Below are 27,147 nucleotides of genomic sequence, written 5' to 3' on the forward strand. Positions count from 1 at the left end.
GGGGAAGTGTAGAATTAGTCCAGTATCTGCTACGTTCCCCCTTGGGGAATATTGCACTTAATTTGTGGTCTAATAGTTTTTTTTTTTTTTCTTCATGGTTTCAAAATGCCGTGATCTGATATATTTAGGCCCAATGATGATGAAAAACAGCGTAAATGATGTTACGTGATGTTGGCTGTAGCTGAGGTCTGAGCAGTCCCTGTTTTCTCACACGGGGATACTTGGCCCCAGGATTTAATAGTTGGCCCTGAGGTCCTGATACTTAGTGGCCTGCGTTTTTGCTCACTTTTTATTCACAAATTGAACCTCTGTGTAATGGAAACAAAAATGAAAGTCCTGCCAATGAATCAAACACACAAGCAATTTGAAATCACTCTCGGAGAACACAGGAACACTTGTGGAGTTTTCAGACCACGCTTGTTAATTTTTAGGTTTGGCTGCAGTGGAATTTCATAGTCTTCCTCTCATTCTGGTGACGGGATTCAGTAAACTTGGTTTTAAACATAGGCAGCGGCCTACAGGTTACGGGTTTCTCATGTAATGCATCTGACAGATGTTAATTAAGACCCCAGAGTGTTAATTCATATAGTTCTTAAGCCAGCACTGAATGGATGTGCCAGTAAAAATGTTACTTCCATTTGATTAACCAATTAGTATCTTTCATAAGAGAGAACAACTGTGAAATGTCTATTGAGATATATTATATAGAGAGCATATCTCAATAGTCATTATTGTATGTGTGTAAAAATATTATATAATAAATATATATATATCAAAAGTATGTGTTTTATATATATATAAAATTTATGGCTTCTTTTGGGATAACAGTGTTTCTCCAAATTTGGTGGATACATTAGTGAGTCTGGGGAGTCGGCTAAACGAGCATGATGTTTTGCCAATTCCCGAAACCTTGAAGTCCCTTTCGTTTCCAAAAAGAAAAGTTTAACTTTATAAGAGCAATCATAACCATAATTATGATCTCCTGCTGTTTAGAAATGAAATGAATGTGTAGTTGCTGTAGCAATGAATGCCATTTTAAGAAAATAAATAATATAACTGCATGTTTTCTAGACACTGTGTAAGAGTGCAAATCCGCAGTGGCAGGAACAGTTTGACTTTCACTACTTCTCTGACAGGATGGGCATTTTGGACATTGAAGTGTGGGGAAAGGACAGCAAAAAGCACGAGGAACGTCTGGGCACGTGAGTCTGCTCTGCTTTTTAAACGGTGGGAGATGTGTCTGCATTGAGGCTGGTCTGAGGGAATATCTTTATCTGTTTGAGCTTAGAATAAAACTTCATATCCCCACCCCAAGGAGCCATAAGTTAGCTGGGCCCTAACCCGGGGAAAGTTTTTTCATTTTTTTAATTTAGTATTGATTACAACAGAAGAAAATTGTATGTGCCAGGAAGTCTCTAAAGAAAGATAATGTACCATCTCAGACTCTTTGGGAAATGTTGGTATAAGTGTCCAGTGCACCCTATGATTTGGGTTTTGCTACTTAGTGAAATACCACATAATTTAGTAACACTGTGAAGCTAGGTGTCCCAAATTGATGGAAACTTTTCAGTGTCCTCGATGAACTTTGCGGCAAATCATAATGAAATCTGTTGAGGCCAGATTTGTTTTATTTCTTTACTTTGGACCTTCCCAACTTAACTGAGGGGCTCACTCGTACATAATAAAAAATAGTGTAAGTACCATTGCTTCCTTATAGGATTGTAGTAAGAATATAGTTAAATGCAATTGTGCCTGCACTGTGACTGCTCCAGTTTGAGCATGAAGGAGATGCTGGTGGAAGCGTACATCTCTGATCTTTCTGATAGCCCTGCAAGTTCGTGGTATTATTTTTGTTTTATAGATGAGGAAATGGAGTGCAAGAGGTTTGCATACATCTTCGCTGTAGACTTCAGAGCAGCGATTGCGAGAGTCAGGATTCTGTGTTTTCAAAGACCAAGTTTTTCCCACCAAACCACTGCCTTTTGTTCAGCCCATATGCATACAATTTGTCCACCAGTCCTAAGTATAAGCATTTAAAGGACTCTCAACGGCTGTTTGTGGGCTTTTTCAAACCAAGTTCTCCGGAACCCTGGGTTCAGGGAGATGCCTTGGGGTCACCCTTGGAGAACGGGGTTCTCCTGAAACCAGAGCATCTCCACTTTTACCTGTGCTCTACATTGGTAGAGCTCCATTCGAGGGAAGAGTTTCCTGCTGAAAATGAAAGATTGAAAACACTCATCCAGTAGAACCCCTTCATTTTATAGATGAAGAAGTCCAGAGGCCCAGAGAAGTCATGTTTTTCCATCAGCAAGGAATTTAGGGGCAGAAATGGGATGAGCCCCAGCTAACCCGATACCTGATGCAGTGCTTTTTCTGTGTAAAACACTTAGCAGAGCCTGGTGCACGGAACGTCGGCTCTTTTTGCTGCCGTTACCCTGTCCCACCTCAGTGGCTCCTCCTGAGATAGACAGGTGGGAGTTCGGAGGCCATGGAACATTCCTCCCATGCTTCTCAGCAGAGGCACCTTGTCTCATGGGACGGCCGGGCATGTTCCAGGTGCCTAATAAACCTGGCCCTCACCCACCTGATGCCAGCTACATTCCCCAATTATCCTGTGGAAGACACACACACACATACACTGACAGCTCATCCACACATGTCCAAACACCTGCTAGGAGAGCAGCACTGCTGACTGAGACATGGGTGCTTTTCCCTCCACGTGTCGTGGCCCTGGTTACATTGCTTTGCACAGCCCTCTCGTCCCCAGCTCTGTGCTGCTCTAGCAGGTAGTAGCCATGCTTCCTTGGAGATCTCCAGGGCCAGATTTGTGTTTTGGGGTACCAAACTAGGTCATGTCACACTCTCCAACCCAGGAGAGAGGTCTTCCTGTGGTCAAGCATTTGACAGATTTTGCCTGTCAGATGCCTTACTAGTCTCCCCCCAACCCTCTCCCCCATGGGGTAACTGAGACACCTCAGAGTCTTGCCAGTGTCTCCCACCCTGGTCACCACCGTGACACCCCAGTGCCCTGCCAACACCCATGGTAGGAGGGTCAGAAACTTTGTGCTAGCCAGCAGAGCAGGAATAAGTCACGTAAATGCACAAATGCAAAGAACTCTGTGTCCCAAAGCGTTATCTGAATGGTGGGAATTTGGGCCCCCAGTGATGGATGGCCAGCGTGTTATTTTAGTAGGTGCAGAAAATAATGGCCTTTCATTCTGCATGTCATTGTGCTGTTATGTTTCTTTCACATAATAGGAAACGCTTTTCCAAATGAGTGTTAAGTTTCTTTACAGACACAAAGAATAATTGGAGATGTCCCTCTTATGTCATGTTTTGTCATTTATTATTTGAGCTATTTCCTGTTTGTAACTTAGATGTATACCTGCCCCAGTGGTCATTCTGTCCTTCCTTTTCATGGATTTTAAAGGATTTTTTTTTTTTTTTTTTTTTTTGGTATCCTTTTCCTTTTTCCTCTCCTAAGGTACAAAAGATAACAAAAGTATCTCTTGGGAGTTGGCTACACAGCATTACCCTGAGTGAACTTCCAGGTGGGGTGAGACCTACCCTAAAATACATACTTCTTGTCAGAGTTAAAAGAGAGATTGTGCTGGCATATGCGTATCACAGACCTGTTACTTACTGTTCCTTTTTATTTGAAAATGTTCACTTATTGTTTTCCTGTTCTTTGTTGTAATTCTAAGCCTCGGTTATTTTATCTCCCAACTGTTGGGAAATAACTTTTTGCATGAGAAGGGTCTTTGACAATGTTGAATGAGTCATAACTGTCCTCAGACCTGTCTCATATTTTGTGTTTGGATAACACCTTGATGCTAGTAATTTAAAGTTCTGCATGGCCTAAGAAAGTCCTCTGCCGGGCAGTTTGATATGAGGGAAGGAAAACCAGCCTTTGAGTTGTACTTCGTGGGCTGGCTGGTAACCACGGTGTTTGCTAGCTGCGTGACCTTGGGCAGTGACTTTGTGGTTTTCTGTTTGTGTAATGGCGTTTTCCACCAATTTGCAGGTCATCATGGCAATTGGCAACAATGTCTCTTGTTGGTAGCTATTATTATTCCTATTAATTTTGAGATTTTTCTTCTGGATGGTAACTATAGATCCCCACAACATTTGCAACTAAAATTGTGTCATTTAAGTAACTGAAACACTAGTTAAAATTCAGCATATTTTTGTTTCTTCAAAACAGGAGAGACATTTTTTATACTTTTTGGTAGAAGTGAGCAGTGACTGTCTTCCAGGACATGGTGGGAAGGACATTTGTTGACTGGAGATCTGAGCAGTGTCAATTAGCCTGAACAATACTGGGTTTTGTAGCTGTGGACAGAAAGCTGGAGTAGTGGTCAGTTATGTGAAGAGAAATCACGTTGGCATTGGTGGGTTGCTGGCTTGGTGATGGTTCAGGCATGGCCCACCCCCGCCTGGTAGCCAGCCTCCTCCAGGCTCTCCTGAGTCACGGGGAACTTTCTGAAATCCCTTGTGTCATGGTCCACCTGTGGGCTTCCACTGAGCCACAGGTAACTCCTGAGGAAGTCAGGGCTGGTAAGATGAAGGTGCTTGGGCAAATCCAACAGCTCTCCCAGACCAGGGTGCCTACTAATTCAGCTGTTTATTAATGGACCAAAACAATCCAGTCTTTTGAGTCCATCAGTGGTCTAGAGACAGAATTTTTAGGGAGGAGTAAGAAATAAAGCTAAATATAACCTGCCCCAACTTTTAAACAAAATGGCAAGAGTAGAAATACAGATTAACCCCCTTGTCAACCTGTGCCATTTCAACATGATTGTATCATTTTCTTAAAGTATATTTGGAGATATAACCTGTGATTCCGGAGATTAATTTGTCACAGAATATTCTAGACTTAATTTAGTTTGGAAACTTAAGAATGAGAATGCACAAGTTCATTTTAACTGGGCTGCCTCAGAGCCAATCCTCAGCCCCACGCAGTGCCTCAGAAAGTGGCTCTGATGTGCTACCAGTTTACTGGTGACTGTGGTGCAGAGGGGAATCAGGGCTAGAGGATTTCTTTGGACAGTCTGCACCCCATGTCGCTGATCTGCTTTTACAGCCAGGCATGACACAGCCACCATTTTCTTCCTGTTCACCGCCTTCCTTAGCCTCTGAGATGTACAGCTTTTAAAACTCTAGCACTCTTTTCTTCCCCTTGCATTTAAGTGAAAAGCTGACCAGTCTATAATATAAAGCATAGAATTATGGTAATGAATAAGAGGTTAAAAGCTATCATGGCAAGTGGAACTTAAGCAGGTTTGGCTGACTGATATGGTAAAATTATGTGTTGAATTAAAACATTAAAATGCGGTGGGATTAATGGAGAAAGACAGGAACAGGAGGTCAGAAACAACGCTAAATCAGCACATTAACTGCCTGTGGGCCAGAGGGGCTGGCTTTAATATATGCAGAGAAAAAAAAAAAGCTTGCAGAGGAAAAAAAAAGTAATTTAGTCCTTGTTTCCTCCAGGTGAATAGAACCGCAGACTTTTCAATCTGGGAGGCACCTAGTACATGTATTTATTTCCCCTTCTTTTTTTAGATAGGGGAGGAAATAGACACCACAGAATATTTAGTTGGTTAACAAAAAAAAAAAAACACTGACTTTATAATTTGGAGTTTTTGACTTGGAATTTTATTTTGCCACTGGGATGCATTTGTCCGTTCGTTCATTTTATTCAACAAATGTAGAGCATGTCGTGTATCAGACATCCTGCCAAGTGCTGGGGGTTCAGAGGTGGATCCTGTCCTCAGGCACTAGGTTGTGGGCAGCGTCTTGGGGGTGGAAGGGCAGCTTCCTGGAAGAAGAGAGTCTAAGCTGAGACCTGTAACATGAGTGGTGGTTAGCCTGACAAGGAGGAAGAACTTTCCAGGAAGATGGGACCACATGGACAAAGGCTTAGAGAGGAGGGAGAACACATTCTGAGAAACTGGAAAGGAACGAGAAGGGCGGGTGATGTCATGCGATCAAACTAGAGAGGAAGGCAGGAGTGAGGTCACAAAACCATCGGATTCCATGACCTGCAGATGAACGGCAGCAGCTCCTGGCTAAACACAGATGCATTAGTGCTCTGCTACTTTATGTTCCTAATGCAAAGCTTGTTATCGTAGTGGAGCTCTTTCGGACTGAATGGTCTAAGTTCTGACTTCGGAATGAGGATTTCCTGCTCACCTAAGGGCCAGTGTGTAGCACCTGCTGAACGATGGTCCAAACACGGTCACCCCCCTTGCCTGTGGAGTCACACATGATGCCACGGGAATAGACCTAATTTGCTAGTGCTCATTACTCATGTGTTTTACGTGGATGCCCTGAGCACGTGTTTTCCACATTGTTTCCTCAGATAGAAGAACAGTTTTATAAGTTTTATTGCTTTATCGGTTTTTGTTAACAAATGTGCCTTTAGATATGTTGGCCGGAGTCTCATGGGCCATGGTGAGTTAAAAGTTATTTTTTCTTTTAAATTATTCTTAGGTCAGTATTTCTTGATACCTTTATCAATGCGTTTGTACTGTCAGCTACCAACCTGGGAAAAAAATTTTAAATACTTCCATTGCTATAATTCACCACAGCTGAATGACTGGCATTTCTCCAGGTTAGGGGCCAGCAAACTAGGGCCCATGGGCCAAATGCAGATGGCTGCTTGCTTTTGAGTAAAGTTTTATTGGAAAACAGCCTTGTTCATTTGTGTACATTGTCTATTACTGCTTTCATGCTACAAGAAGAGAGTTGAGTAGTTGCAAGAGACCAGGTAGCCAACAAACTAAAAACATATTTACTGTCTTGCCCTTCACAGAAAAAATGGTCTTAGTGCCTATCACTTATTAATGTTGGTGTGGTTTTTAATGATCATTGGAACACTCATTATGAGAGCCCTTTAAACCACATATCTGAAAACTGAGTTTATTTTTCAAGGAAAATTTGCATCCATAGTAGTAAGCTCAGTTTTCATCAATGCTCATACAAGGTTGCCATTTGGGTAGAGCTTGGGAAGAAACTTAGGGGATACAAAATGGAAGAGAAAGAGAATATATAACAACACCTGTAAAATTCTGGAATCAATGAGTGAGCAAGTATTGTTTATAAGAACGAGAAGGAAGGGAGGAGGAGGTGTTTTGATTTGCCCAGGAAGCTGGGCTGGATCTCTTCTCCTAGGCATTCTTAGGGGCCAACCCTGCACTTCTCCCAGAACTGGTAACTAAACAGTTAACAGAAAGCCTTGGGAAAGAACAGCAGATTCTGTAGTGCTTCAGTAGCAATGAGAAAAAATGAAGAGACTGACCAAATTATTTCGTACTTTCTCAGGGTAGAATCTGGTACCCTATAGAAAATTAAGGAAGCAGCCCAGAGTCTCCTTTCAAGATATTTTATATTAAACATGTCTTTGATGAATATATTTCAGAATGATTATATCTTAAAGATTTTAGAGTATTTATCTTTACTTGAGCCTAAAGAAAGCCATTTAGTTCATATGATACTTAACCTTTCTTTAGAAGATTCAATGAGTATTGTGGTAAAAGTATTCTGAAATTCTGGAAGAAAAGTCCTTAATTTTTTTTTTTTCTTCCACTGCTTTTGCTGATATACAAGCTAGTTCCTAGCTTGGGGTTAATGTAAATATTTCTTCAGCCTCTGGCTAACCTCCCGAACATTCTGGTTCTCCTTCAGATGTGAGGATGAGCTGAAGCCATGGGGACTGAGGTTGAAACAGAGAAAAATGGGAGGCCTGGAGGAAAGGGTTTTGTATGAGATTCATTTCTTCTTACTCCCATCTTTCCTTCTGTCTTCCAGAATGTGAAAATGAATGGGGAAGCCAGGTAGATAGAGCAGTTCAGTTCTAGAAAGTTTATAGAAAGTCATCCTTAGAGCGGGCAGTTAACACTAGGGAGAAGGTAGCTTTACATTAATTCATAAGACTAAAGACATCAGTGTTTCAAGAATCAACTAATTCATATGATGGGGCAGGGACCCTAAGAAACTGGGTCATAATCTATGTGCAGAAGGATCAAGGTTTAATTTTGATTGGCCTGATGCCTATGTATCAATTTAATTTGCTCTTTCAAGTCACTAAGAAAGTAAAAGTAAGTATTTGATTGAATTCACTCATTAGTTAACTGGGAATGTAGAATCCATTAAGTTTGTCCTGAAATCCCCCATCTGGTGTTTATGGGGCTCTTTTATCTAAAATAGGCAAGGCTATGTTTTGTGCAGGGTTTCTTTCTTCGTTATCAAAATAATCTTTAAAACTGGGATAGGTGGAAAAGTTTCACGGTGGGCAGAAATGACTGAAAAGTTTGTGAAAATGTGTAATTTCTGAGACAAAATTCAATATTTAGTTTGCATTTCATCTGGGATGTGATTCACACTTGTTTAAGTTAATAAACTGCTCTGTTCAAGTAAGCTGTGCCTTTAGATAGGAGGAGAGTGTGCAAAGTTACTGTAAATATGCTAATATTGCTTACAGTCTTTTTAGATGACTTTTTTTAGAATTACTGTCAGGTCCATTTTGAATTATCCAAGAAAAAAATATTATTTCCTCATTATACATCATTTTTGACTCCCAAACATTATTTGCTCTCAGAGATCCTGTAACTTTTCCTTTGTTCAGAAGATAAATAAAACCACCACCACAACCAAAAGGTAAACTTCAAAGGACAAAACTGCCATTATTAATGATATTAAAATGAATGTGTCATAAATAGGTTATTGCTACTTTGGACTAATGAAGTTAGTTAGAGAAAAGTCTTACAAATTCGGATCATTCGTCTTTCCATAAGAAAGAGGTTTATTAAATGAAAGTGTATATAACAGTGGAAAATAATGCTTAGCAAAGTATTCCTAAGCAGATGAACTACTGCTATACTTATTCAGAATTTGCGGGTACTTAGTTTTGTAGAAATGGCACAGTTAAAGCACTTGACATTTCTTTCTTTCCAAGCAAAATTAATTCCCCATTTACATACTTATGAAATATTTACTAACCCCTCTTTTCACAGTAGTGAACTTTAACTTTGAAATATCCCTTATTGCACAGAAAAAAAAATTTTGATTCAAATCATAGAGGGTTATTAAAATATATATATATATAAATGTGTTTCCAATAGAAATACTTGATGAATTGATTACATGCAAAAGCTCTAATTGCCACCTCTTCTGGTAACTGGAATCACTTTTGGTAATTAGGAAGTAAATACCCACATATATTTAATTTTATAGGTACATATCACTATTAAAATATTTTCTGTGGTAAAAGCTGGTATAGACCTTTAATATTGATGTTTTGGGGGGAAGGGATTGCAAGCTTTCTTTTAAATTTATTAAACTGGAACTTTTTCCATATCCATGTGGCTCAAAATTGTCTTTGCTTTATATATAAAGTAAGTTTACCTATTTCCTATTATCTGCAAACTTACAAAGTCCATTGATGATTAAGGGTAAGAATCCATTCCTGTCAGACATTCTGAGGCCGTGCTTCCATTTTTAAATAACGTCTTGAATAGTCATCTTATTCAAAAACTAGAGATGGCAAATGAGAATGAAAAACACACACTACCCTCCCTCACTCCGCTCAGCCCTGCCTACCTCACCTACCTGCACATAAACAAAGCAAGTGTGGTCCAGGCAATCCCAGACTTTTCGTGTCAAAGCAAATAAATGGCTTAGCACCTCAGCGCCCCCCTTATGGGTGTTTGCTTCTGTATTTAAATGTGTTTGAGGTTTTCAACATCGCCAGAACATTGACTGTTAAGAGGCAGAAAACATGCAATTTATAGCAGATGGGTGCAGCCTTTTCTGGCAGTGCCGCCAAAATGGGATCAATCAGTAGCACTTCACGCTCCATTTGTCTAACAGAAACCCACCTGGGGAAATCCTGTGGAACTATGCCTATTAGGAAAACACCTTAACACATTTCTTTAAATAAAAACTGGCCAGTCGGCATTAATCTAGAAGAAAGTGGTTTCTCCATTAACCCTCTCCTGCTTGCAAAGCTCCTATCTTTTCTTCTTCTTTTTTTTGAACCAATGTCTCTTATTCTCTTTGCCAGTAGAAGACCAGCCAAGAGCAGCCCAGAGCAGCCTTCTAGAGCCGGCATCCATAGTGTTGAAACTTTGAAACTGTTTCCTTCCTAGTTCTTGATCTCATCGTTTCTCTGCAGACCTTATTTGTCAAAGATCTGCTGCTTCTCAGGTTCATTTGCCACCTTCTCCACGCTGCCTTTTCTTTGTTTTTCTTGATCACTTTCTCTCCTTCATTCAGGGTGTGTTAGGCTGGGATGGAGTGTTACCAGCCAGGGGAGCCCTTGCAACCTTCACTACTCAACCAGCCCATATATAAATGTGTTTCCAGTAGAAATACTTGATGAATTTATTACATGCAAAAGCTCTAATTGCCACCTCTTCTAGTAACTGGAATCGCTGGATTCTAGTAACTGGAATCGCCCATGCCCAGACAGCGTGAGGTTTCATGGGGAGGATGAAATGAAAATCAGGTGCTTTGGAGGTTCAGCAGCTGTCACGCGTTAATCTCTTTTCTGTCTCTGATTCCTGCAACTTCTCCAGGTGTAAAGTGGATATCTCAGCCCTCCCACTGAAGCAAGCCAACTGCCTGGAGCTGCCTCTGGAGAGCTGCCTGGGGACACTCTTGATGCTGGTCACCCTCATGCCCTGCGCGGGAGTCTCCGTCTCAGATCTGTGTGTGTGCCCCTTGGCAGATCCCAGCGAGAGAAAGAAGATCGCCCAGCGATTCGTGAGTGCTTTGCCTTGCTACACCCCGTCCCGACCCCCGCACCCACCCCCACTTCTAAGTTGAAACAAAGTCTATGAATTGAAAAACTGCCTCCAAAGAGATCTTTGTCCAAAGTTTAATGGTATGTCTCCTAAAACAAGACATCAACCCTAGAGGTTAATGCATTAGTGAGAAGGTGACAGTAGATTATAGAGTTTGCCTTCCTATTTTAAAAGCCCAAAAAAAGGTATTTGATTTTTTAGTATCCTGGATCTCTTTGGAGAAAATTGAAATCCTCAAGGGGGCAAAAGGTTGTTTAGCATGTCTGTATATGTAAATAAGAATTTTATTTTATTTTTTTAATTTTTATTTTGGAATATAGTTGATTTGCAATGTTGTGTTAGTTTTAGGTGTACAGCTAAGTGATTCAGTTATACGTACACATATATCCATTCTTTTTCAGATTCTTTTCCCATATAGGTTACTACAGAATATTGAGTATAGTTCCCTGTGCTATATAGTAGGTCCTTGTTGATTTTCTGTTTTATATATAGCAGTGTGTATATGTTAACCCCAAACTCCTAATTTATTTCTCCCCACCACGTTTTCCCTTTGGTAACCATAAGTTTGTTTTCCAAGTCTGTGAGTCTGTTTCTATTTTGTAAGTAAGTTCATTTGTATCATTTTTAGGAATTTTAATATAAGTTCACAAAGGCTGCTTTTTAAAAAAACAAATATTAATGTTTGCCATGTTGTAGATACTTTTCTAGAACCTCTTAAGATCAAGTGAGAAAGCGCTTGTGCCTCATAAAGCAAAGCCAAGCTGCAGACAGGCATGAAAGACTTATTCCATACTACCCTGGATAAGAGCAGTTTGTGATTTTTGCCTAAGTACTTGCAATTTGCTTAAAAGTCCGCTCAGCATTTTTAAATCAAATGGCTTTGTCCTTGTCATTATTTTTTGTGCTCTGGCTTTCTAGGTGTCTTTATTTGCATTCTCGTTTTATTCCATCTTCTTTGTGAATCAATACATTTATTTTATTGCCACACACACGAAAGGCATGTTTTAGGAAAGTGGCATGGAAGTGAAGCAAAGATGAATACCTATTTAATGGGAATATTATTCTCAGCATAAACTTTAGTGCCTCCAGACTCCTTCACTGTGCAGGCGTATTGATTAATTGAATAAACCTTTATCTTCAGGAGTACAAAGCCTAGCCACACATCTTAATGACAACACAAGATTCTGCATGCAAGGTAGATGTACTCTAAAGAAGTTTTGACAAAATCCACTTTTAATATTCTCTTTGATGACTTTAGTTAAGCAAGTGAAAATAAAACACTTCCCCAAACTTTTCCATGGATAAATTGCACAATTTACCAAATTCATGAGGAGTGTCATGCATTTATAAGGTGACATTAGGTGAGATCATAATGACTGCTTTGAATAATGTCTCAGGATTCGAGGAATACTCATTGAAAAGAGATTTGAAAAGCCAGTAATCAAAATAAAAATATCATTTTATTTTATTTTTTTTTGTAGCTAAGGAGCTGACCAGCATGCTAGAGGGAAAGATACTGTGTTACAAGACCCAAGTTGCAGACCCCTGGATTTGTGTTTTAGGTTTTAAGAATAGATAATCTTCAAAGGCATCTTGCCTCTAAATTATGAAAGTACTTTATCTCAGATGTTTCCATTTTAGCTTAAACACTAGAATTTTTTTCTGTTTTTTTTAAGATTGAAAATTCTGTTTGAAGAAACAACTTCCAAAAGTTCTTAGGAATGGTGCTTCCTAAGGTTTACGTTAGGCAAACCTTAGCTATTATTAAGCTTTTGTTATTCTTTCCTGAAATGCCTAAATAACAAGGATTTTACTACCCTTCCATAAATCCCTGGGGTCCACTTATCACAGGTTTTCAGTTATCTAATGATGACGGAAATACTGTATCCAAAGGTTTGAAAGCAGCATCTTTTTCAGCAAACGTGTTTTGGAGGCAAGCAAAGAGCATTTATTTGCTTATCTCTTATCTCATGCACAATTTCTAAAGAATGCAATGTGCATAGACATCTAAATATTTCTATACAGGCTTAAGAATTATCAGTAGATATATTAGAGCTTTGGCACATGCAAACTAAAAATGAAAGTAAATGTGATTACAGAGCAGTACTAGATGCTCAGTCTCTAATGAGCTGGCTGTAACATGGACTAGAAAATTCATTCCATTTCCATCCCTACTCTCTTTCTGGTAGTAATAAGTATCTATAGAGGGTCCAAGTTTAGTCCTCTGATATCCATACAGTTTGTTCTAACTAGGTCAGAATAATGTTGCCTTTTCGGATGATTTAAAAGTTTCATTAAAGAGAAAGGGGGAAAAGAGAATGAATGTAGTTCTACACCCATTTTCCCGGTGGGATGTCTGTACTATCGCCAGGGGGTGATGTTAAAAGTAGATTGCATGTGCTTTGTAATTTGTTCATTTTGAAAGGGGAGTTAGTTAATTCTCAGTCACTTTTAATCTGTTTGCTGCAAATGTCTAAGTTTCCTGTTGACTGATGCAATGCACATTGGAACTTTTCTTAGCATTGCATGAGAAAGATGATGATAATTCTAGGAGGTACTTCCTATAGGGACTTTTTGGCATTAAACAGTATATTAGAAAGCTATGTTCATTTGTGATCTACTTTTCTCCCCCCCAGAGCTTACAGAACTCCCTGAAAAATATGAAGGACGTCGGCATTTTACAAGTGAAGGTTTTAAAGGCGGTAGATCTCTTAGCAGCAGATTTCTCAGGTATAGAAAATTTTCATCTTTTTATTCATTTTTATTTATTTCCTGCTTTGAAGTGATCCGGTGGCAGAGTGAAATGTTTTACTAAGTAGAAGCATGTACAGAGCAATCATACTCTTTCAGTCAGAGTCACAGAAGAAAAAAAGGTGCAGACAAGTTCTCTCACTTCACATTTTTCGCAAAATTATCTTTTTCAAGTAATTTTCCTACGATTAGATAATGTGCTAGTCCATTTAGCTTTCACATATATTTACGGATGATTCATGTCGTGACTTCTTTATTTGTTAAATGTTTGGTCAAGCTTTTCTACAGGTCCTCAGAAGGCAGATTTGACTTCTTGCAGCACTGTGTGTAGACAGTGTTTTATTCTTCACAGGGTACAGTACATGGGGTCCTAAATCTGGCTGGCTGGCACTTCTCTGTAACAGTAGCCAAAGTCTTGGCCATGGAACCACTTTGCCATTGCCATTGTTTTATACAAAATTTCTCTCGGTGCTTCACTACCTGGAACTTATAGACAGAGGCTGGAACTGACATGCTTTGTGCTGAATTATGCTTGACTATGGAGGAGAGTAATCCAAACATTCCAGTGTCTGATCAGAGGATGCGTCTCCACTCATTGCCGAATTACCCCCTTGTACTGACTAACAATTTAAGCACCTATATGACAGATGCTATTTACCAAGTAAATTGATGAATATGAAGACTATTACACAACATGGATCTATCTATTAATGCAGTAGTGCATTTTTGTTGTTGTTATATCATAATTTTAGAATGTGGTCTACTCTCTATATTTGTGTAACCTCTGAACTTCTGAGTTTGAGGTAGCTCAAACTCTGGAAAAGAGAATGTTAATTAGAAGCACTTTATATTACAAAAATGATGGGATATATGAACTTAGTTTAAAAAAAAAGAGTTCTCCTCAACCTCCTTCAAAAAATGAACCAATGGAAATCACTACTCTATAAGCCCCCCAAATAAGGTGATCTCAATTTTAAGGAAATGCCTAGTGAGAATATCCAAAAATGCTTTTTCAGCCAATATGGATATATAAATTCTCAGGGTTGTGGATGAAATACTTCAGTAATGACTTGTAATATTCATCAGTTTACTTGCAAATGTTTATATAGTCTTAGATTGATTTAGAAATTTTCCTTCTGAAACTTACAGTTTATGAAAATGCTTAATTCAGAGGTTCCATGTGCCTTTGACAGTAGTTTTTTCATCACTGAAGCACATGTAGAGTTATCGACCAGTTTTCCAGAGCAAATTGTGTTTTACTTCCATCTCAGTGTTTAGATACAACACTGTTTGAATCTGTGATTGTTGATGTCTCAGTAAACGTTGTCTCAGGCGCCAAGAACTCATTTATGCTTTCAAGCAGTATTTTCAAATATTCTTTCTGTAGTTGTATATTTTGTGTTCGCCAGGAACTAATTGAAATGCATTAAACGTTTTTTTAAAAGGCTTGTGTACAACTACATCCATATGTGGAAATACTTTTTAAAAACTTACCTTATTTTATGCTTCCTATCAGGTGACTTCCATAAAGCACCCCCAAAACTAGTATTGATGGAGGTTGTTTCAGGCCAATGTGAATTCTCCAAAGAGTACTTTGACTATTAAAGTGTATAGGAGAGAAACCTGGAAAATGGAAGTTTTTATAAAGATCAGATGATAAGGCAAAACCCACTTTTCAGAAGAATAATTTTGGGGCAAAATGCTACCATTTTGTCATTTTCTTTATATTCAAGATATTCAGTAGATAGTTTTGGAGTGGATGAAGGTGGTGAGTACCTGAGGATTCCATTAACAAAGAGCAGTGGTTAGAAGCCAAATAATGCTAAGCGATTTAGCTAAATGCCCTGGTGTTTTACTATATCTGTATTATTTATGAGAAAATCATCACTCTTCTGAATTGAAGCAAAGATCCTTGTCATTAGCTAAGCATGTCTTTAGACCATATCGATCTTTATTCTTAGAATCAAATTTCACAGTCTAATGTTCTTTATAGGTTGGTAGCCTCATCTAGTCTCTTCCAAACCAAGGTGTTGCTTTAGGGCAACAAAGTGGACCTAGTCCAGAGAGTTGTAAAGTAACTTTTCTATGTGAAAAAAGAAGTGGATTCAGGTTGCTGTGAGGTAGCAGTAGAGATGTAATTAATGCCTCCGAGATGTTAGCGATCATATCATATAGTGGCGACTCATACATTATTGCTGTTATTATTGTTACCAATTCACTTGCTATGCAGAAAAAAAAAATGCCAGCTTCACTTGATCATGGATCAGAAGAGGTACTCATCATTGCCAGTGCCGGAAACATTTAAGGAATAACTATTTATACCCAGCATTTTCCAGTCAGCCTTGCCTTATAACTGAGTCTTTCATTGCACTTGCTCAGGGAACAAAGTATTCACTCCTGCAAATTAAAAAGAACTGCATTTACTCTGAATAACCAGGCACATTCTCAAAGAATGGTGGTCGTTTTAGACAGCGCAAAAGGCAACATTCCAACATTCCTACTTTTTTTCATGATAGTTTTGTGTTTTTTTTTTTTTTTCTGTAATTGTTTGTTTCTTGAAAACAATACCAAATAACCATAATAACTGATGCTTCAAGTTAGATTCAGGGACTCTGATAAAACAAAAGTCCGTGGGAGCAGATCTTGGCAGTGGTCCATATGGAGGTGAAGGTTACGGTTTGCAGAGTGCAGGGACCTTTTGTCCTAGAGGAGAAATGAAAGCACTTGGCAGCCCTGCGATCAGTGGTTTGCCAATTTTAAAGTTATCTATATATTTGCAAGTAGCAATTAGAAAAAGAAAATATCAGTCACTTATGCTAATCGGATCAAAGTTAGGTGGATATTCCTCATGAGTGGTTATTGATGTTATGATTATGTAGCCATAAAAATAAATTAAACTTGGGGGACATTGAATCCTCATTACTTTGCTAGTACTTTAGAATATTGGAATAATATATATCATATATATAGATTATATATATACACGCACTAAGGTGAACTTCTTTGCAATTAAAAATTTAACTTTTTTATATAAAGAAAAAAATTAGTGTAGCTTTCCAAATGATATAAGATATTAATAACCTATATCTAGATATGTTACCAATATTAAGATATTTATAAAAGATAAAGGCTTCAGTGTTCTATGTGTAGAAAAGATAATTTATTATTTTTGAAACTAATTCATTCTTTTCTAAATATGCTTATTTATTGTGTGATTGAACCTACCTTAGAATTAATAAATTTAAATTTATATATAGTTTGGCATTTTTGTGTGTGTATCTGACATTTGTTTGTATATAAGTGAGAAGACTTTTTATTTTAGAGAATCGGAGGTAATTAACTTCTCTTGCAGTCCATCCCTCTAAAATTGGTGAAAGATATTTTAATGTTCTCTACAGCCAATATGAGATATGGATAGCCATACACAGTTATTCTAATAGAAAAGCCTGTCAGATATTTTTATTAAAGCATTTGTCTCACAAACACCTTGTGTCCAATGTAACCTAAAATTTTTAAGTAATAGGTTATCCTCTCTGATGTCAGTTCTTCTGTAGTAAACAAGGCCATAACCTTGATTCACAAAACAGATGATAAATTGTACTTTGAAACTCAAGGTGAGCACAGCTGTTTGTAATGTTTAATGAGACCAACATACTTCACTCAGCTGCCGCTAGTCTTAGAACTCAGCTGTTTTGAGAAGAAAGCAATAAAAACCAAACAAAAACAATGCAGAGTTTGTTTCATAGGCTATAAAAAGGTAATCAAGTAGATAATAGGTAAACAGAAAAATAGGGAACTGAAATATTTTCTGATTAGAATTGTATTTCAGTACAAATGGCAATGCTTATCTTACCTATTGGGAGACCCACCAGTGAAGAGTAGGAAAGTATTTACTGTGTTCAGCGCATACACGGAGAAATGTTCTGAATAGCCTTGTTATAATTGATAGAATATTGTGGGGAAGCTTCCAGAATTGTACAACGGAGGGGCTCCCTCCGTGTATCGGTACCGAAACCATTTGCATAACGCACCTGGCAAAATTCAGCACTTAGTCAGTGATCCTTCTCTTATATTCTTAGAATCAAAATGTGGGTTTCACACATCTTCCCCCCTACTAATTAAGCTTTCTGTATATTAATTTTGTTCTAAAAGAACTCTAAAAGAGTTCTTATATATTAACACCCTTCTCCTTAACGAATCTTCCAGTGGCAGGATGGGTTATTCTTTAGTCTCCCTCCACTTTATTCCTCCACTGTGTTAACACCACCAAGATGACCCTAGCCGTTAAGTATCCTGACATAAAATAGGGGCGATAGAAGCTTAGGAGAGTTTTCTTTACCTCGTCATGCCAGCAGTGGCAAAAGAGCAAGGAGAACAGCATTGCAAGCCCACCTCCATATAGAATGATAGTAAGTGTTCTAACAACATAGCATAATAGGGTGTGGGTCTCAATAGCCCTTCTTTTCATATAGCACAATGCCATCTTAATTTTTCATGTTCCTGTCATAATACGCTGTATGTCATGATGAGAAGCTGGGGAATTATCAGGAGGCAACAAAGGAACAAAACTGGAAATAACCATCTTTCCTCCCAATTTGGAGTTACTGTTCTCCAGGGGTCTTTTTTATCATTGCGATTTTTTGTTACTTTTTGCCATACAAAACCCACCCATAAAACGCAAAAATTTTCCAAATATATCTGGATATTTTTGACTTCTTGGCTGTAAGATTGTCACTTGGACCCTTTCTCTGTTTCCAATGTGAGTAAGACAACTACCAAATTAACAGAATCTTGTAATTAGAGAATCTTTATCAGAGGAATGGAAAAGACTATGTTTTCAAACAAAAAATATGGGTTATGGGGAAGTAGTCTTATGTGACAAATAAGCATGTCAGGAGCCATAACGGTGCCTGATCCAGGAGAACAAAGACATTTAATTCAAGAACTCCATACTTCTTTTCAGGGAGCCCAGTGTAGTTTTCCAAATGCTTTTTGAGTTTGCCTTAATTTAAGAAAAGTCACCTTGGTGGGTAGATCTAGTGATCTACAAGAAATGTTCATTGAGCATCTACTACAGATCAGACATACCTACCTGTAGGGAGCTTGTGATCACTTCACTCTTCCTTCTCTAGGGGGCAGTGAGCATCATTGATGTGAATGAGGACCTTGCTCAAAATTGGGTGGCACTTTTAGTTGAGTGGTTCTTTGGCAATGCCATTAGGAGGAGCTCTCTGTTCCACACGCAGGGTTGCTCTCCCATGACTGGTAAAGTTCTCCATTCATTCATTAAGTACACGATCCCTTTCCAAGAGACTGAAACTCATGCTTTGGGTAAATTAATCTTCAGCTCAATAATTTATTCACTGAAGATGAAAATTATTCCCCATTTTATTTGCTCTTTATTTTTATGGTAGCTGCCTTTCATTTTAATCCCCATGTATTATGGTATAGAAGATGTATAGAAACAGATGTGTAAATCTTGGTTCTACCACATACCAGCCTTGGGTCCACTTAAGCCTCCAGCTTCTCATGGGTATTTTGAGAGTTAAATTAAAACCTAAATGAGCATACCTGACACATATTACATGCTCAATAAATGCTATTCCCATTCTTTATTAAATTTATTTTTTTAGAGTACAGTTGACCTGGGGAATTTCACAGGTTATTGTCTTCTTGGTATTTTGTTTATGATTTCTCTAATTTTAAATAATGTTGGAAATATCAGCATTGCTAATCACTTTTAGCTTTTCAACCACTTTTAGAAATCTATAGTTACCACTCTATTATGTTTGTTTCTTTTTGTTTCTGTTTCTATTGCCTGATAAAGGTGAAGAAAAAACATGCTTCATGGCAGGAAAATTCTCATAGTTAAACCAGTTTAGTGCTTGTATTCACATTTTGATAATATGGATAATAGTTTTATCGATATAAAATGCTTTTATGAGCTCAATTTTTTGTTGTATATAAAAGTGCTGTTTTGAGAAACTGTTGACCAAAATACTGCAGTTAGATACCATATTACAGTGTAGAGATATTCCAGCCATATGCTGTAATACTGACATTTGAGTAGTTTCTGTAAATTATAACACTAGCTTTGTCTTCTGTTGTTTTGGGTTTTATTGAAACATGAGACTGCTTGTATCAAAAGAGAAATAAAATAGTCCTATGGTTGTTGTTCATTGGGAATTTTAAGTCACATGTCCATTTTCTAGTTTGTTTTCATTGTCTGCTGTTTGAAGCTATATTCATAGCAATTCGTCCCCTCTTAAAGATGCCCCATTTTCAAAGGGTTGACTGTAATTGAATTTCTAGGAAGCTCAGCCATAGTGATTCAGTGCTCTTAATTTTCATGAGAAACTCATGGCTAGATGAGCCCAAATCAAGACCAACTTTTTTTTTTTTTTTTTTTTGGTTGCGGTACGCGGGCCTCTCACTGCTGTGGCCTCTCCTGTTGCGGAGCACAGGCTCCGGATGCGCAGGCTCAGTGGCCATGGCTCATGGGCCCAGCCTCTCCACGGCATGTGGGATCTTCCCTGACCGGGGCATGAACCCGCGTCCCCTGCATCGGCAGGCGGACTCTCAACCACTGCGCCACCAGGGAAGCCCCAAGACCAACTTTTTAAAAACATGTAAAAAATGATACAAATCTGCCCTGGCGGGCCATCTGCTTTAGCAGTCTGCCAAGGAACATGAACTCTAGTTGATGTAAAGTTGGGGAGTTTATTGAAGATTTAGCAGTTTGTAGCTTACCTGGTACCTTGTGAGTGAATGAGTTCAGTTCATTGGTTAACAACTGATCTTACTGGCTGGCTTCTTAGTAAGATCTTCATTTACTCAGCCAGTATACCTCCTCTGTGTGTGAGCCTGTGGTGGGTCCTGGTGACATGGTGGGGGAGAGGAATTGGTCCCTTCCTTGACATGGAGTGACTGCTAACCCAGTGGCATCTAATGAAAATGATACTGTCAAGGTCAAGAACAGGTGTCAAGGTTCATTAAAGGGACACCTGACTGGTGTTCCTGCAGGAAGTGATGTTTTAGCTGAGGTGTCAGGGATAGGGGGGAATTAACACAGTAGAGCTGAAGGAAAAGCAGTTTTCAAATGAGGGAACAGCATGTTCCAAAGCCTTCAGGGCTTTCCCAAGACATACAGAAAAGCAAGTGAAACTGGAGAACAGAGCAAGTGGACCCTTAGGGGCAAGGAGGCTATTGTTATTAGGCGGGACCGGATTATATAGGAACATGGGGTCCAGGTGAAGAAATTAGAGACCTTTTTAAGTAGGGAACTGATATGATCCGATATGAACTTACATACAAGTTTATTCTGGTGGCTGCAAACAGCAGGGATTTTGGGGGTGCAAGACTGAAAATGGGGAGATGTTAGGCAGATTCAGTGGATGATGGTGCTTTATGGAGCTTGAGCGGTGACAGGGGAATGGAATTAGAAGAAGGAAAAATTCTCATGTCATCAGTTCTTGTTTGTGCTAGAATATTACAACATCAGAAATGTAGTTAAAAAACATTTCAGCAATAGTGTCCTCTTCCTTTGCGGACCTCACAGTCCTAAGTGAGACCTGTCTGTCCCCAGCTCTGGATGTCTGCCACGGTGAAGCGATCCGTCCTCATCTGCAGGATGCCACCGAGGCCATTGTTTGGATTAGAGATGCTTGCAACCCACTCGGGAAGGGAGGAGATACTTGAAAGTTAGGTCTAGAAGGAATAGAGATCAGTGTTTTCTCTTTCTTTAAAATCCGTCTCACAGCCCAGCACAGTACTTTCCACATTTTAGGAAACCATAAATTATTTGTTGAAGGGAGGAGCAGGTACATCATACGGTGTGGCATTATGATGCCCAAACTAATGATCATAGGAGACTGAGTGGGGAGCTCCCTGGAGTTTAAGGTGGCAGAGAAAGTCCCATGCAGGTGATGCTCTTGAACTAGGCCTCGGAGGTTAGTTGATCCTGTTTTTTTTTTTTTTGTTTTTTTTTTGGAGAGGAGCGGGGCTTGAAAGAGCATTGCAGGGAGAAGCCATTCCACACGCAGAGTTAGGAAGCATGACTGAGCCCCGTACCTCTGTGTGCTGGTCAGGGGTGGGGCACAGACATGCCAACTTGATAAAGGTTAGGAAATAGGAGATAGATCAGGATGGATGGTGTGGGATAAGTTGTCAGAGAACACAGATTTTCAGGATGAACACTAGAATTGGCTCCAATATGCAAAAGTAAGGTTTATCAACAGACGGTTGGGGGCAAGAATTGAAGGGAGAGATTTTGGAAATGAAGTCTGGAGTGGCTGTTGTCCCCACTCCCACATCCGCCCCTAGCCTGAGCTATAATCCTCCACAGTTAGCTTCAGGAATTACCTTCCTCTAGAAAGTCTTGCCCCTTGTGTTGACAGTCTTTGGTGGCTCCTGGCTGCTTGATAAGTAAAAAGAAATAAAATTTTTAAAAACGGCACCAGTCATGGCCTTCCAGGCTTCCAGCCAGTCTCTTCCTTTATCCACCCATATCTTATATTTCCTGATCACCACTCTTTAGCTGTATATATGCATATATATGTATCTACATCTGTCTATCTATTATCTATCTATCCATCTACTCAATGAATGTTAGGCTCCGATCTGTCCCTATCTCCTCAGCAAGGACCTACCCATTTCTTTTAACCGAATCAGTCTCCTCCTAAACCTTGCTTAGAATTCACCTCCACTGTGAAATCTTTCTGGACTTTAACCAACCAACTTAAATGTCTCTGAACTTTAGTTTCCTCATCTGAAAAATGGCACAGACATACCTTACCTCATAGAATGGACGTGAAGATTAAAGGAGAACCTGCATGAAGCATCGTTTTTTGCACAGAGTGGGAGGAGCCTAGCTCCCTCCAGCCAACACCCATCAGCAGAGCCCAAAGTTCCCTGCTGCCTTCTGTCACTGGGCCAGGACACTCTTCACAGGGCATGAGAGGGGCACGCATACCTTGCTTGTGCCTGCAATGGGCCCCTTCAATGAAATACAGGGCTAAATACAGAACGGAGATGTACAGGTGTGCAGTTGAAAAGGGGCAAGGAAAATATACAGTTGGAGATCACAGAGGGGAACAGCTTAGTCCTCTGGCAGAGGGTGTGAGTGAAGTTTTCACTGGAAAGGTGACATTTGCTGAAAAGCATAATTATTATGAGAGTTCCTTGAAGGTAATGACTTGGTGGTCTGTGTACATTGGGGCCGGCCTGGTTCAGTGCCAAGAGCAGAATGGGCGCTTAATAAATATTTGTTGGATGAATGATTTGACCTCTAAAATACTTTTATTGCTTGTCATTCAACTTCTGTGACTAATATAAAGGTAAAATTATTTAAGCAAGGAACCTCCACTTGCCATTCAAGGAATACAAATGAATTTTAATGTGCTGTTCAAAAATAGCAAAGGCTATTGAGAGCAAGGCGCTGAAACACCACCCCACTGTGAATCGGAATCACCAGTGGTGTAGCCGTGTCAAGGTGACAGGGCATCTGGCTGTAGAAGAGGTCATCTAGATGTTTTACCTGTAAAAACAGGTGGAGCAAAGAGCAAAAGTGCAGACCCAAGTGTATATATGTCACTTTGTCTGGTACTGTTTGCTTGGTACTCTTGGGAAACATTTGTGATGGGAGATCGTTTTATCATGATTGAATAAAAATACTCATTATTTAAATTTTTTTTGAAAATTTATGCCCTTGGAAGGGCAAGAAATCAATCCTAAAGTGTATATACATTACTCTATAAATGTGTTAATGTCTTCGCTTGTTCTTCCTCCTCTCTGCCTGTTTATACTGTAGTATTAATTAATGCAGCATTTTAATGAGCTTTGACGGAATTATCTTCAGAGAGTTGGCGCGGTGTGTTCCTTGGAGACACACAACTGAAGTCCCCAGTTCCTGGAAGGAAGGCTGTTCCTTATTAGCTGGGATAGCGGAAGAGTGCTGGAGAGGGGTGGGGTAGGCAGGGCTCAGTCCACCTGTGCAGGCACAGGCCCGGACCCTCTCCACGTCGCTGTGGAGGAGCCCCCGGGCTTTCATTACAAGTGTCAGACGGTTCCCCCCGAGCAAGTGCTGGTGGGATGGCATGTCAGTGTCTCTGGAGGAGCAGCCCTGACACCTCCCAACAGTCTGACAAACGGTTAAGTAGCGGTTTCAGCTTGGGTTGAGGATGAGAACATGTGTGTTCTTTCATGTTCATGTTCTTTTCATGTTACTCGAGAGATGTCATGACCTTTTGCACTGTCACCCAACCCCTACCCTGTGCCACACTGCCTTTTTAAAAAAATTGAAGTGTAGTGAATATACAGTGTTGAGTTAGTTTCAAGTGTACAGCAGAGTGATTCAGTTATACACATATGAATCAGATTCTTTTCCATTATAGGTTATTATGAGATATGGAATATAGTTCCTGTGCTATGCAGTAGGTCCTTGTTGTTTATCTGTTTTATATAGTAGTGCGTTAATCCCAAATTCCGAATTTATCTCCCCACCTCCATCACCTTTGGTAACCGTGTAAGTAACCGAAGTTTTCTATGTCGGTGAGTCTATTTATATGTGGCAAATAAGTTCATTTGTATCAAATTCTTTTTAACCAGCTTTCCAACAAATGCTAAAGGAACTTATCTAGGCAGAAAAGAAATGGCCACAACTAGAAACAAAATTACAAAATGTATCTTTTTTTTTTTTAGATTCCATAAGTAAGTGATATCATGTGATATTCGTCTTTCTCTGTCTGACTCAGTTCACTTAGTATGATAATCTCTAGGTCCATCCATGTTGCTGCAAATGGCATTTTTTCACTTTTTGATGGCTGAGTAAAATGTCTTAAAGAAGCAAGACTCTTTACAGATGCAGATGGATTTGTGTGTGTGTTTGATTTGGGCTGCCCAACATCTGAAACCCCTTCTAGGTTTGGGGTGCTTCTCATCGAATGTTTTGGGGAAGGGCTCAGAGCCACTTTCATGTGGTGGAAAGCCAATATGTACTCCCTTTCTGAGCCCTGGAAGTTAGGGCATGAGGATTTGCTAGGCAGGGGCAATCCCTTTACATCTACATCAAGTGAGGCAAAGAAGCGGGAGTGGAGAAGTCATATTAGAAGCAGCTACATTTAGGGGCCGGGGTCGGAAGTGTCGGTGGGGCCAGTTTTCCTGGGAAGCAGAGGCCATGCCAGACTTTTCCTGGGGTGAGAGATTGGCTGAGATTCTGTGCCTCAGCATTCTTTGGTTTCCAGTGATTTTTCCAGCCTGATTCTCCAATCTGTGGTCTGACCCTGAGAGCTGCTTGCTATTATTTTAATAAATTCCTTTTCTGCTAAATTTAGACAGGGATCATTTCCATTATTTGTAAGTGACGACCCCAATGCATTCATCTGTGTCTATGGCTCGATCACTGTCTGCTGGCCACTGAGATAATAGCCTTGACTTAAAAGCTTTGGCCAGGCATCTAAGTGTCCAGGCCACTAGTCAGCTGAATGGAATCTCCTGTTTAACACTGACTCTTAGCCATGCAGCTGCTCTTCTTTTCTTCCTTTTTTGAAATATCATCTTCATGCTGGCTCCTGCACATGTGTCTCTCTAATGACTTGCAGTACTTCAGAGCTCCCGGTTATTAAGTGAATTAGATGTAGGTTCAGTGACCTGAATGGTAGGCCAGTAGGTCAAGTGGCCTGAGCACTGTCTGAGTTAGGCCCCGGTCTGGGATTCCTTGGCCATTTGTTGGAGGCATGTCTGTCCTTTTGCCCCCAATTAATTTAGTACACACCGCTTTGTAAAGTGCCAGTGTGCGCAGAGGTAGGCCGTGTGTTCATGTCCTGCGAACGTTAAAGACCCTGACGGTTTCAACTCTGGATCCCTCTGCCAATCCCAGCAGAAGGGGAGAGACTTCTTATGCGGTAGCTTTCTGTGTGCCCCCTTTGGATTCAGGATTTTTTAATCTTTTTATTTTTTTCTTTTGGAGGCTGTGTGAGGTAGGGTGGAAGAAGAAGAGGTGAGATGGGAGAAGTAAAGGTTAAGCGTCATTATTTTTTAAGATAAAAACTTTGAACTTAACCTTATGAAATTAGACTTCTGCATGTGTCTGAGCACCAAAAATGTCCCATGTGTATTCTCACCATTTACTAAATATATAAGATCATATGTGTGTGTGGCCACTCACTCCAGAGCAGAGTTTTAACTCCTGAACAGCCATGGTTACACTTTTTCTCATTTCTCTTATCACCTCGTAGAAGCATGTAAGTTATCATAGACTTCCAGTTGTAGACGAGTAATTATATTCATTCAGGGCCTTCCCTGGTGGTCCAGTGGTAAAGAAGCCACCTTCCAATGCAGGGGATGCGGGTTCGATCCCTGGTCGGGGAACTAGGATCCCACATGCCGCGAGGCAACTAAGCCCGCGCGCCACAACTACTGAGCTCGTGTGGCTCAATGAGAGAGCCCGTGTGCTGCAAACTATAGAGCCCGTGCGCTCTGGAGCCTGAGTGCCACAACTAGAGGGAGAAAACCCGCACACCGCAACTAGGGAGAAGCCCGCGTGCCACAGCGAAGAGCCTGCGTGCCGCAACAGAAGATCCCGCATGCCTCAACGAAGACCCCGCGTGCCGCAGCTAAGACACAATGTGGCCAAAACAAGAAAAACAAATTATATTGGCTCAAAGAGAATTTAGGAAGGAAACAGAGATGTGCTTCTGTTTTAAAACAAAACACAAACTTGGACTCTCTAACATGCCACATTGACACCTGCTCTTGTGAAACCAGTGTTGCCGTTGCTCTCAAGGCTGCATCTGGGTTGTGTGTCAGTCCCAGTCCAATAAGTGTGCTGACACCTATATGTCTGTCCACCTCCCCAATTCCCACACAGGGCTTACACGGCTTGCTAAAAAGAGAGGCTCACGTTCAATCTTTTAGCAAGCACAATTTTTTTTTAATTGAAGTATACTTGATATACAGTGCTGTGTTAATTTCTGCTGTACAGCAAAGTGATGGTTATACACATATATATGCATTCTTTTTCATTATGGTTTATCAGAGGGTATTGAATATACAGTAGGACTTTGTTGTTTATCCTTTCTATATCTAATAGTTTGCATCTGCTAACCCCAAACTCCCAATCCATCCCTCCCTCACATCCCCTCCCCCTTGGCAACCACAAGTCTGTTCTCTATCAGCAAGCCCAATTTTATTGTTACAATATGTGGAATCTAAAAAATGATGCAAATAAACTTATTTACAAAACAGAAACAGACTCATAGATTTAGAAAACAAATTTACAGTTACCAAAGGGGAAAGGTGGGGTGAGGGATAAATTAGGAGTTTGGGATTAACATATACACACTACTATACATAAAATATACAATCAACAAGGACCTACTGTATAGTACAGGGAACTCTACTCAGTATTCTGTCATAACCTAAATGGGAAAAGAATCGGAAAAAGAATAGATATAGGTATATGTATAACTGAATCACTTTGCTGTACACCTGAAACTAACACAGCATTGTAAATCAACTATACTGCAATATAAAATAATAATAATAATTGGAAAAAAAGTGCATGACTTTTGTTCACTTTGCCTCTGTCACT

General features: G+C 39.8%; 1 protein-coding gene across 9 annotated transcripts in view; it reads left to right on the forward strand.

Moving 5' to 3' along the window:
• MCTP2 (multiple C2 and transmembrane domain containing 2) overlaps positions 1-27,147 on the forward strand; it is a 247,867-nt gene that overhangs the window by 118,640 nt on the left and 102,080 nt on the right. For 8 of the 9 annotated variants that reach the window (XM_029236801.1, XM_029236802.1, XM_029236800.1 and 5 more), the window contains 3 exons: positions 1,072-1,202; positions 10,581-10,767; positions 13,445-13,538. In XM_029236801.1, the coding sequence (XP_029092634.1) occupies positions 1,072-1,202; positions 10,581-10,767; positions 13,445-13,538 (412 nt within the window). The remainder of the gene's footprint in view (positions 1-1,071; positions 1,203-10,580; positions 10,768-13,444; positions 13,539-27,147) is intronic. The other variant, XM_029236808.1, reaches the window with a different exon arrangement.

Source organism: Monodon monoceros, unplaced genomic scaffold, assembly GCF_005190385.1.
Source record: "Monodon monoceros isolate NGI ecotype Baffin Bay Population unplaced genomic scaffold, NGI_Narwhal_1 Super_Scaffold_21, whole genome shotgun sequence".
In the NCBI taxonomy this organism is placed as follows: domain Eukaryota; kingdom Metazoa; phylum Chordata; class Mammalia; order Artiodactyla; family Monodontidae; genus Monodon; species Monodon monoceros.